This window comes from Rhinatrema bivittatum, chromosome 12 (assembly GCF_901001135.1).
Source record: "Rhinatrema bivittatum chromosome 12, aRhiBiv1.1, whole genome shotgun sequence".
NCBI lineage: Eukaryota > Metazoa > Chordata > Amphibia > Gymnophiona > Rhinatrematidae > Rhinatrema > Rhinatrema bivittatum.
Window position 1 is genome coordinate 39,406,681 of NC_042626.1, and position 12,449 is coordinate 39,419,129.

General features: G+C 44.4%; 1 protein-coding gene and 1 long non-coding RNA gene across 9 annotated transcripts in view; one reads left to right on the plus strand and one right to left on the minus strand.

Annotated features, from left to right (window-relative positions):
- The window catches only part of APLP2 (amyloid beta precursor like protein 2), a 171,398-nt gene extending 163,195 nt beyond the window's left edge, over positions 1-8,203 (minus strand). For 4 of the 7 annotated variants that reach the window (XM_029573899.1, XM_029573897.1, XM_029573895.1 and 1 more), the window contains exon 1: positions 8,027-8,201. In XM_029573899.1, the coding sequence (XP_029429759.1) occupies positions 8,027-8,098 (72 nt within the window). In that variant the 5' untranslated portion in view covers positions 8,099-8,201. Of the gene's footprint in view, positions 1-8,026 lie in introns of all 7 variants that reach the window. The other 3 variants (XM_029573898.1, XM_029573896.1, XM_029573900.1) reach the window with 2 other exon arrangements.
- A 28-nt stretch (positions 8,204-8,231) lies between these two features.
- On the plus strand, positions 8,232-12,203 carry LOC115074438. 2 transcript variants are annotated; one of them, XR_003852240.1, is made up of 3 exons: positions 8,232-8,399; positions 10,321-10,766; positions 11,348-12,203. It is a non-coding gene; the product is annotated as an uncharacterized LOC115074438 (long non-coding RNA). The 2 variants fall into 2 exon arrangements; XR_003852241.1 differs by having other exon boundaries at positions 8,326-8,399; positions 10,192-10,766.
- Positions 12,204-12,449: the final 246 nt, after the last annotated feature.

The window sequence follows — 12,449 nt, forward strand, 5'->3', positions numbered from 1 at the left end:
AATTGCAGGGTGCAAGAGCCATAACAGGTCAGAAGAAATGCACATTCCCAAAACTCAATTTTTGTACTTCCCTTAGTGGAGGAAAAGTATGTGTTTCTAGTTCTCCAGTTTTGCATTGCATGCAGAGTGGCTTTTTGGTGTTTCCATTCCAGTTTTTTTTTTTTTATTTGATTTATATTCCGCTTTTTGGGACTTCAAAGCAAAATACATTCAGGTATCTCCACATTTGTAATGTGTGATCTTATTCTGTATTTGGTGAAGATTGGTTCTGTGTGTGTCACCGGGGTGAGGTATTTCACTAGCATCCAGTCTTATTTGTTGTGTTTTCTCAATAGGCCATGCATTGATGGTGCACTGCTGCCTTTTCATGGACAGGGCTATTGCTGTTTCAGTCCACTAGAGTTAATGCTGTGGTACAGCAGGTTTGCTACATGTGCTGTTTTTCATTTTACAGCACACCTGGTAATGGGGACAGTGTGTTGCCAATACTGAGATGACACCAGAATGAGACTTTTTTGTATGGTGACATACAGGGAAATATCCTAGTTCAGCTCTCCAGCCATTATTGGGGGGGGAGGCTCCTGTGAATGTGGTATATATTTACATTTTGCCCCATGTCAGCCATGAGTTCAATGTCACATATGAGCATCATCTGTCAGATATGTCAAGAAAGAAAAAAAAAAAAGTTGAGAACCATTGCTTTATAGACCACCCCAAGTACCTGATGTCCAGCTGCTATGCCTCTGCTGTACTGTGGACCAGTCTTTTCCAGTTTTCCCTGTTCTGGACTAGGTTGGGGCACCGTCCTTTAGATCTTCTTGGTAGTACCAGACGAAGTCCCACACTCTTCAGTCCTTATAAGCAATGCATGGTTTCATTTGGTATAAAGACTACCCACCAAGATTTCTAGCTGTACCTCTGACAAATCAAAGTTTTCTGCTTGCTCCTTGTCTCCCTCACTTACTAGCACTCCTTCCTTCCCTTTTCTATTCCCCTTAGGACCCCTGCTGCTAGTTTTCCTGACTGGGTGTGCTTGCTGCCCTTCCTCCCCCCTTGAGCAATTCAGAAATCCCTTTACCTTCCTATTGCTCCAGTCCCTTAACCCCTCCACCTAAAGTGGGCTCCGGGATACCTGTTCACATTCTCACTGGCTAGGCCTCAAGTAAAATGAGAGACTATTGCTTTTTCTGGTGCAGCACTGAATACTGCTGTTGCACAGAAGCCATTCATAGTCTTTACTGCTTTTCCACACTTAACCGAAACAAAGAAAGATTACAGGTTCTGTGGAGGGGGAGGGAGTAGGCACAGAACACATAGCACAATCATTTATAATACTAAAAAGAATGAAGGCCCGTCTCTTAAGAGATACATCAACACAGTAATCTGCATAAAGGAAATAGTTATAAATTTAGTCTAAAGCCTAACATCCTTTCCAAAGAAACACCGACCTCATACTATTTCCCACAAATAAAACAAGCTACTATACTTCTCTAGTCTGCTCCTCTATCAAATTCCAAATTCATCATTTGACACTTTCAGATGGTTAAAGCCTCTTGATTTTTCAATGGTATTTTATGAAAATACTTATAATACCAATTAATGCTTAAGTGTGAAGAACAGTCAGTAGTAAGCAAAACTCAGAAATGCCACTTCAAATATTTCTCTGTTCATTTTTTCACGTACTTAAGGCCATCATAATAGGCATGCCCAGTGATAAAACCACCTTCTTAGCCTTATATTTAATCAGCCACGATCAACTCTAAGATTTTTTATGCAAATAAAAAAAAAAAAAACCCACAACTTAGCTGGCTACCAAGATCTGACACAGGTCTGTGTTTCTGTACCTTCTTCAGGGGGACTGCTTCGTAATCTTAATGCCACTTACATATGATTGCCAAGCAATGACTGCACCCAGTTATAAGTAAGTGAAGTGGAATTTCTGAGTTTTGCATTTTATGAAAATACAGACAGAAGAGGCATCAGATCTCAAATGAAGTGTGCAATCGCATGCAAATATGGAAAAGGAAATCCAGTTTATGGCCCAAGGATGTTTTCGCAGATGCAGATTGCTAAATTCCCATAGAGCTGCTAAAAACTCCCCTCCTTTAGAGATAGGAACCTCTCTTCCAACTTGAATCCAGCAGGCTAGCAACTTATCTGTTTCCTCATCAGCAAACATACCTTCAAGGCAAGTTTTTAGACCCATTAAACAAAAATGTAATCCCTTATCTTGCATTAATGATTGTTCATTGGATCAATATCCAATTTTCACTAAAAAAAAAAAAAATCCAGAAATCCAAGCATAAAAAAAGAGACTAAAAAAAAAAGTGCTATGAAAAAAGCATCTTCTCTGCAAGAAAACCAGAGTAAGCAAGCTTCTCTGTAAATTGCCTACTACTGTATAATGTTGTAAGACACTGCTTTAGAAAGAAGATAACAGGGCAAGACTTTCATACAAAGGCTACTTTATTGTGCTTAAATAAAGCCAATAGATGTTACAATTTACAAAAGAACTGTACTGGCAACAAAGCAAGGAAAAATAGACATTGCTTAAAAGTTGTTCACTGATGGGAACAAGTATGAAAAGAACCTTAGAGCCTGCATGTAGGCAAATATGTTCAGACAAATGGTTAATGATGCATTAGCCAACATACTGAACTGAGGCAATGTTTTGATTTATAATAAAAATAAATACTTAGCTTACTAGATAAAACAGCTAACCCTGTTTTTAGAAATGCTAAACAAAGAAGCTTTGTACTTGCTACCTAATAAAGCAGTCCCATTAGATACATTGGAGGTTGTGATATCTAATCAAAGAAACAAAAGCTGTCATGTATATTATATTGAGCATGAGGTCATGATACTCTCAGCTATCTGCAGCAAGGAAAGATTTCATACAACACAGCAAGTAATAATTGTGGGACAAGTTACACCTCTTAATCATTAATTACCACCACTTAGTGTCTAGTGAAAAGTGTCTTTAACATAGGGTAGATTTTCAGACATACGCGCGGGCGTAGATTTGCTCACGCAACCCGGCGCGAACAAATCTACACCCGATTTTATAACATGCATGCGCATGTTATAAAATCCAGGGTCAGCACGCGCAAGGGGATGCACAATTGCACGTGCCGAGCCGCGTAGCCTTCCTCCGTTCCTGCTCTGAAATCTGGCCTCTGGGCAGGTGTAACTTGCGCGCGCCGGCTGGCTGCCAGCTCGCCATCCCTCGGCAGGGCCGCAAAGGAGGCGGCCTCGGCCCCCAGAATGGCACCCCACCTATGGCCTCTGGAACACCCCTTTTTCGAAGCCCCGGGACATATGAGCATCCAGGGGCTTGCGCGCGCCACTGAGCCTATGCAGGATAGGCTTGGCGCACGCAGGGGCAGGTTTTCAGGGGTAATGCGCGTATCTTACGTGCATAACCCTTTGAAAATCTTCTCCATAGCATAAATTAAAGCTTTAATTTGCAAATCTAAATGTAGATTTAGTAAAACTAATTCAGAAATTTAACTAATAAAATGTTGGCATATTAAATTAAAAATTTTCCATGTGATTTAGCATTAATATGCTATACTTCTGAAAATCTAATGTAGACCCCCGATGCATCTGTTGGTGCTATGCCAAAAATACAGAAGGAAAATTTGAGAAACTCAGGGTAGATTATACTTTGTCAATAGGGTACAAAGGAAATAACTAGATGTACAGCCCTATTAAACAGTAAGAACAGTAATCGCCAAAGCATAGTATTTGACCAATGATTATTAAGTGGTTACCAAAAGATGTTTGAGAATTTAATGTTTTTCACAAAACTTGTGGAAAAATTAGACCTAGCCCAATAAGATTTGAACTAAACTGATCATACAGATCATGTTGATCAAGAAGAGTTAATATTTACTCAGACCAATACATACAGTGGCTAGCAAAATTCTACAACCCCCTAAAAAGTCAATTTGTGTGGATTACAAGTGATGCTTACACAGATTCCAGGCAGTATGTGTATTGCAAACCAGTATTCTCAAAGTAAATTTTCAATCATAATTCATTTCTCTTTTTTTTTTTTTTTACAAAAAATGAGAAGTTAAAAACTGAAAAATGCTGCTTGCATAAGTATTCAACCCCCGTGCTGTGGAAGCTCCAACTTTACACAGATGAAAGATATTTCCTTAACAACTGGTTTACAACTAGCCTCTACCTGTGAATCATTAAAAAAAAAGGTCAGCTTTTCTAGATAAAAGACCCCCCAATTCCAATACCTTTGATCAGACTGCGAAGCTGAAGGATAGCTGTGAAAATGAAGATCAAAGAGCATTGTAAGGAAATCAAAGATAAACATGCACAAATAGGAAAAGGCTACAGAATATCATCCAAGTGCTTTGATATCCCAGTGAGCACCAGTGGATCAATTGTGCGGAAATGGAAACTACATCATACCACCCGACACTGCCTGGACAAGGCCGACCCTCAAACCTCAGCATCAGAGCAAGGAGGAGACTTGTGAGAGAAGCCACAGAGAGGCCAACAATCACTTTGGAGGAGCTACAGAGTTCAGTGGCTGAGACTGGAGTGGAGGTGCACCAGTCAACCATATCAAGAGCTCTGCATGCAGCTAGCCTGCATGGGAGGGTGGCTAGAAAGAAGCTTTTATTGAACAACAGCCACATCAAAGGATTTGCCTGGAATTTGCCAGAAAGCATCTGGGTGACCCAGCTAAAATGTGGGATAAGGTTTTGTGGTCAGATGAGACAAATGAAATTTTTTGGCCAAAAATCAAAACCCTGTGGGGTAGATTTTAAAACGTGCGTACGTCCATGTGTTTCATGGCGCACACACATGGACGTGCCAGTTTTATAACATGCACTTGCCAGTGCGTGCATATTATAAAATCTAACAGCTGTGCACACATGCACGCCGGATTTTATAATCCACGCGCGTATGTATGGGGAGAATTTATGCAAACTCTGCTCAGCGATGCATTCAGGCCTTCCCCAGGTTGCTCCAATTAAAGGAGCAGACTGGGAGGGAACTTCCCTACCCCCCCACCTAAGCTCTCATCCCCCCTCACCACCCCCTAAACCCTACCTATCTTTTTTTTGTTTTATTACTTAATTCAGGTCCCGAGTCTTCGGGACAGCCAGTGTTCAATGGCTCTTTGCCAGCCCCCCCACCCACCCCTTTGAAAATCTGCCTGGTGCGCGCAAGGCCCGGCCATGGGCATAAACCCCAGGATTTATTCACATAGGCCTTTGAAAATCTACCCATGTGTGGTGTAAACCTAGCACTGCCCATTCCTCAGCAAACTCCATCTTAATAGAAAAGTATGGGGGTAACAGCATCATGTTGTGGGGATATTTTCCCTCAACAGGGACTGGGCATCTTTTTAAAATTGAAGGATTGATGGAGCAACATACAGGGAGATACTGCTTAAGTCTGCTAAAGAATAAACTTGGAAGAAAATTAACCTTTCAGCAAGACAATGATCCCAAGCACAAAGCAACACAGGAGTGGTTGAACAAAAAGGTGAATGTTCTACAATGACCAAGTCAAAGTCCAGATTTCAATCCAATCAAGTCTACGGCACTATTTGAAAATTGCAATCCATAAGCATCATCCAACCAACCTGAACCTAAAGCAAATCTGCCAGGAAGAATGGGCAAAAAACACTCCCAGTGTGCAAAACTGGTAGAAACGTAGCCCAATAGACTTAAAGCTGTTATTGCAGCAAAAGATGGTTCTACCAAGTACTAGTCTGAAGGAGTTGAATACTTATGCAAGCAGCATTTTTTTTTCAGTTTTTAATTTTATTTTACAAAAAATTCAGAGAAATTGTGACTTGGAAATTTTACTTTAAGAGCATACCAGTTTACAAAATACATACTGGGGCTCATGCAATAATTGTGTACAGAAAGCAGGCACTCAACATTAGCGCCTGGCGCCCAGCCACCTCTCCTGGGTCCGCAAGTCAATATTTAAATGAGGGGTCGTGCTAAAAAGGAGGTGCTAGGGAAAAATGTGAGTCCCTAGTGCCTCCTTGGCATCAGCCCCCAGGAGAGGTGGCTGTCAAGCAGGCTGAGAAAACAGACAATTTACAAGCTTCCATTTTCTCCCGCTACCAGCACAGACAAGCACCAGATACACAGCCTGGACAGGGTGTATTGGGCGTCCAGAAATTTTTTTTTAAACTACGGTAAATACTGCTTTATTTAGTTCCTCCTACTTTAGAATTCCAAGATACTATTAGCAGGATTTTTCTTTTTCGTCAATGTGCCCCTGAGCGTGGCATACCTTCACGCCAGCCCTAGACTGGGGTAAAATTTGCCCTATTGCAAGGGCGCATGGCCGGACGGAAAATTTACTGGATCGTAGAGATTAGCCAATGGCCTCACCTACACGAATTTACATTTGATGAGCGCTATTAGCTACACGGTGATTTGGACACGCTAATCCCCAAACTGGATCAGGGGTTAGGGACTCATGTCCAATGGCATGTTAAGCCATGCACAGCTACTAGCACACAGTACTGCATCGGCCCCACTGTCTGGAACAATCTGAATACTTTTACAAGCCACTGTGCATGCATTACCATACAGCACCTTTATTTCATGGCCTAACTAAAATAAAACAATGAATATTTCATTTTGAAAAGATCTTTCTGCTGTAGTTGATTTTTCATCTCAAGTGATTGAAGGCGTATTTCACTTATAGAGTTTCATTGAGCATTGAAAACTACTGCTCCCAGTCTAGAACGAAACGATTTCACTTCCCGATTTAACCACTCCCAGAAATGGATCTATATCAGACACAGAAAGTATTCCTTATTTTTAAGATGAGCAAGGTAAGCTTAGAGAAACTCCCCCACCCGCCCCCCCGAATCCAGAACCTTTAAAGGTGTACCCCGAGAGAAAGCCACAGCGACAGTAGAAGACACCAGGACAGTACAGATAAGAGAAAAAAAATCTCTAATGCATCAATGTGCAACACTATTAGACTATTTCAAAATAAAACAAAAGTCATGAGAACCTAAAAAAGCAGATTCTGTAAGCCAGCGAGTCCCACGCTCAGTCCCTGTTCATATTTGTTTTGTTGCATCTCTGCCCTAACACTAAACTCCTGGGAATACTGTTCGTTGTGTCTCTGTACAGCGCTGCGTAATCTAGTGTGCGCTACACAAATGATAATTGTGTTGATAAATATGTTCTCCCCTTTTCCTCTGCAGCAGCTACTGACCATCACTTGCAAAGGATTGAAGCCACTACTGCTGGAATAATTTCCCCCACCCCCGTCACACCTTGAGCACTCATTACCTCCTCCCTCCCCCCATGCCTTTCATTTGGCCTCTGCAGCACTAACAGTGGAGCCTAAACCACTGCATCAAGGAGAAGGGAAGGGGGCGGTTTTGAAGCAAAAGCACCTCTGCAGCAAAAGACTCCTACCCACTATCTCAGAGAAACAGAGGGAGTCACTTTCTTTCCCCCGCCAGGCTCACCCCACCGGGAGATTCCCGCAGCGACGATGCAACCACCTCAGAGAAAAAGGTGGGGAGGGGTCGGGAGAAATAAGAGAAAAACCAACCCGCCTCCCACTCCCCCCCCCCTTTCCTCCTATATAGGTGGGAGGATGGTAAATTCCAAAACTCCGCATAGGTAAAGCTGAGGGCTCGCGGCACTCGTGAACGGGCATTAACCCAGAGAAAAGAGGGGAGTAAAAAAAGGCCGCAGCGAAGGCTGACAGGGAGGGGAAGAGACACAAAAATAGAAAGTAAATGGTATTCAGCCCCTGCAGGTCCATGGGTGGCAAGCGAGGAGAATGAGGGGGAAAAAAAAAAAAAGAAAAATTCACCGAGAAGATGATATCACACAGACACACCACCCTCCCCCTCCCCCTTAACATTAAATGTTAAAGGCGATTTCTATACTCCCCCACACCACATCAAAAAAAATGTAGCTTCTAAACCCACAAGGCGTAACGAGATGCGACGGATATTCGTGGAAACGCACAGCAACAGCAGTGAAGGCAACAGTCGACTCACCTCGATGTACCCGGCCAGCGCTGGAACTGCAACCGCTACGACAAGCACGAAAACGGCAGGTAACGTCCCCATGGCTTTTGCACTTTCCTCCCCGCAAAATCCCTCACCGTCACCATACACGAACAAACCACCCTCACGCGACCTTGTCTCACTGAACACTGAAAAGACTGTGCAGGGGCTGGTGGGTTTTACCTCGCCGGAACTGATGTAATAAACCCCGCCCCCTTCTGTGATGCAAGCCTGCTCTCCTCACCAATCCAAGATCTGGAAATAGAAACCCTTCCACAGCCTTGTTGGATCGGCTGGAGAGAAGGAGGAAGGACGCGCCTTTGTGAGGCCCAGCCTCCCGTCTGGCTGGCCTATTGTCTTTTAGGTAGGAAAAGAAAGGCCTAAACTCAGGGAAAAAAAGCCCAAACTCTGGCTGAAAAAGCAAAAGCTAATAAGGGTGGGGGAGGGAAAAAGGAAGAGAAAGAAAAAAGGCTGGGGGGAATAGTGTTAAAAAGCACAATATCACCCAGGCAGTCCGGACCGGACCCCACTAGTCCCAGTAAACCCTACTGGGGAGGGAAACACAAAACCCAGACAAAAAGAAAAAGGCAGGACAGACGAGGCAAAAACAACAAATGTGCCAGACTTGTGCTGCGAATCTCTTCGGGCAGAGCTCAGCCCGCACCGTTCTGCAGAAGGCAAGGGAAAAGAATGTAACCAGATATTCTTACCTTTCTGTAGGGTGGGACGGCAGGAAATTGCAGGCAGAGAAAAAGGTACCCGAAGAGAGCCGCGGCAGAAGCAGGGAAGGTGGTGAAGGGCAAGAGAGGGAGGGGGTGGCGGGGGCAGGGAAACTAGGTGGCTGTGCAGAAGAGAAGTTCACTAAAAACTGTTCTCCGCTGCACGTAGGAGCAGGACAAAAAAGGGGGAAAAAGCCGTGTCCCCTGAGAGACCGAGGAGTGCTTCTGTTTTTTTGAGTCCCTAGTGCCTCCTTGGCATCAGCCCCCAGGAGAGGTGGCTGTCAAGCAGGCTGAGAAAACAGACAGACAATCTATGAGCTTCCATTTTCTCCCACTACCAGCACAGACAAGCGCCAGATACACAGCCTGGACAGGGTGTATTGGGCGTCCAGAAATTTTTTTTTAAACTACGGTAAATACTGCTTTATTTAGTTCCTCCTACTTTAGAATTCCAAGATACTATTAGCAGGATTTTTCTTTTTCGTCAATGCGCCCTTGAGCGTGGCATACCTTCACGCCAGCCCTAGGCTGGGGTAAAATTTGCCCTATTGCAAGGGCGCATGGCCGGACAGAAAATTTACTGGATCGTAGAGATTAGCCAATGGCCTCACCTACACGAATTTACATTTGATGAGCGCTATTAACTACACGGTGATTTGGACACGCTAATCCCCAAACTGGATCAGGGGTTACGGACTCATGTCCAATGGCATGTTAAGCCATGCACAGCTACTAGCACACAGTACTGCATCGGCCCCACTGCCTGGAACAATCTGAATACTTTTACAAGCCACTGTGCATGCATTACCATACAGCACCTTTATTTCATGGCCTAACTAAAATATAACAATGAATATTTCATTTTGAAAAGATCTTTCTGCTATAGTTGATTTTTCATCTCAAGTGATTGAAGACTTTTCACTTACAGAGTTTCAATGAGCATTGAAAACTACTGCTCCCAGTCTAGAACGAAATGATTTCACTTCCCGATTTAACCACTCCCTGAAATGGATCTATATCAGACACAGAAAGTATTCCTTATTTTTAATATGAGCAAGGTAAGGTTAGAGAAACTCCCCCACCCGCCCCCTGAAATCAGAACCTTTAAAGGTGTACCCCAAGAGAAAGCCAGAGCGACAGTAGAAGACACCAGGACAGTACAGATAAGGAAAAAAAAAATCTAATGCATCAATGTGCAGCACTATTAGACTATTTCAAAATAAAACAAAAGTCATGAGAACCTAAAAAAGCAGATTCTGTAAGCCAGCGAGTCCCACGCTCAGTCCCTGTTCATATTTGTTTTGTTGCATGTCTGCCCTAATACTAAACTCCTGGGAATACTGTTCGTTGTGTCTCTGTACAGCGCTGCGTAATCTAGTGTGCGCTATACAAATGATAATTTTGTTGATAAATATGTTCTCCCCTTTTCCTCTGCAGCAGCTACTGACCATCACTTGCAAAGGATGGAAGCCACTACTGCTTTGTCTGCAGTTTAATTCTTTAGTTTCTGCTAAACATATTCCTTGAGTGGATAACAAAATAGCTGATTCTCTCTCTCGTTTTAAGTGGGAGCAGTTTCGGAATCTGGCCTCGAATGCAGACAAGGAGGGCGCAGTCATCCCAGATTTCCTCTGGAGTTTCGGAGACCCGAAGTGTGGCAACTCTTGAAGTCATCTGTGGCTCCTTCAACTTGGAAAGCTTATTTGAGCAGGTGCTGCAAGGTGGTGCAATTCTTAATTGAGCATGGTTGGTCTTGGGGACCAGTTTCGGATGACCTTCTTACTAGTTATATCGCGTACTCCAAGGAGGCAGGCTTATCCAAATCCTCGGTGGCCTCTCACATTGTGGGGTTGGCCTTATTTTTTAAAGCTGATGGTTGGAGTAACCCATCGGACAGTTTTCTTGTCAAGCATATGTTGACAGGATGGTCGCTGTGATTGCCGCTCAGTACTGACGATAGTTTACCTATTACACATGACATGCTGGTGGATTTGTGAGAAAGTCTGCAAAAGGTATGTTTTTCTCCTTTTGAATAGTTTTTGTTCAGAGCAGCCTTTATGTTGGCCTTTTTCGGGGCAATTCGGGTGAGCGAGTTAGTGAATCGCTCGGGAACCTGTCGTAAACATAATGGTTTACGGCTTGGAAATGTCCGCCTGGAAGGCGATAGGTTATGCCTAAAAATTCATCGGTCTAAGACTGACCAGTCTGGGAGGGAGGGCGTGGCTGGTCTTGGCCAGTGTTCTGGGTCTGGTTACCTGTCTGGTGGCCATTGCACAAGCTTATTTAAGGGTATGACCTGAGGGGGGTACCCCATTCTTCGTTTATACCTGCGGATCCTCCCTTACTAAGTATCAATTCTCAATGGTTTTGCAGAAGGCATTAGCATCACTCGGCTTGGGAGGGGGACGTTTTGGGACCCATTCTTTTTAGATTGGAGCGGCGACTTCTGCAGCTGATTCAGGATTGACCAGTGGTGTTATTCACCGCATTAGCCGTTGGAAGTCAGGAGCGTTTGCCACGTATGTGAGACTTGGCAAGTGTTAACTGTTTATTTGGTTGGATGCCCGCTGCTTTAATCTCTTTGTCTTTCCAGATTCAAGGACTCATGAATGATGGGTGTGGCTTATCGGTCACTCTTACATCATTTGGGCGCAGCAATGGGCCGAAAAGAGACCATATGGCCCGCACCTGAGTCTGGATCGACAGGGGGCTCGGTCTCTGGGGCTTGGTCTCCGGGACATGAGGTGGAATCAACTACTCCCACTGATACGGTCTTCGTTGTCCAAGTGGCAGCATCCTGAAGCTCTGGTCATATATCTGGGACAACGACTTGAGCGACTGGTCTTCCAGGGATCTGCTGGACGCAGTGTAAAAGGATTTGGCTATGCTGTTGTGGTGGCTGCCTGATACTATCATTTTGTGGTCTGACATCGTTCCAAGGCCTAGCTATTTGGATAACAGAAGATGGGGGCGGAGTTAAATTAAACAAACAAGTTGGGTCATGTTTGGAGCAGTTTGGGGGGTGTCAGATTGCTCACACATGGTCGTGGGAGTTCTGTTCGGGCTTTTACGGCAGGGACAGTGTTCATCTTTCAGATGTGGGCAAGGATTTGTTCCTGAACTCGATACAGGAGGCCTTGGAGGGTGCTTTGCAGATTGTGTAGGCCGCAGCTTGATTGTGGGGGGGTGAGCGGGCTGTGCGGAGGTGTCCTCACGGCCTACTCCCTGTGGCGGAGTACCAGAGCCATGGCCAATATGGGGGCGGGGTTTAGAGCAAGAAAACGCTAGGTGGCGGGTCTCCTTGTCTCTGTCTTACGTTATGTGACTGAGGTCAGCCACATGGCAGGGGCCCCTTGCTGGGGGCTGTGGTGGGGGTCCCGGTTAGCGGCGGGAGGCCACTGGATATTGCAGGTCTGGTGGTCTGTGGAGGACTCATTGTGCTGGGGTGTGGCAGATGGGTCCTGGGAGGGGGGGGGGTTAATAATTGTTCTTGATAAATTGGCTCTGGTGTTTGTTGTTGACTGTTATGAATAAAGCTGCGGCCTTATTTAAATTCCAATCTGGTTGATGAGTGTTATTATTGATATTATGAGCCTGTGAGGAGCCGGGGGGAGGGGACATTGGTCCTGGCTGCACATATTATGTGAAAGTCATTTTCTTGTGTTGAATCAGGACTAAATAAACATAGTATGCAA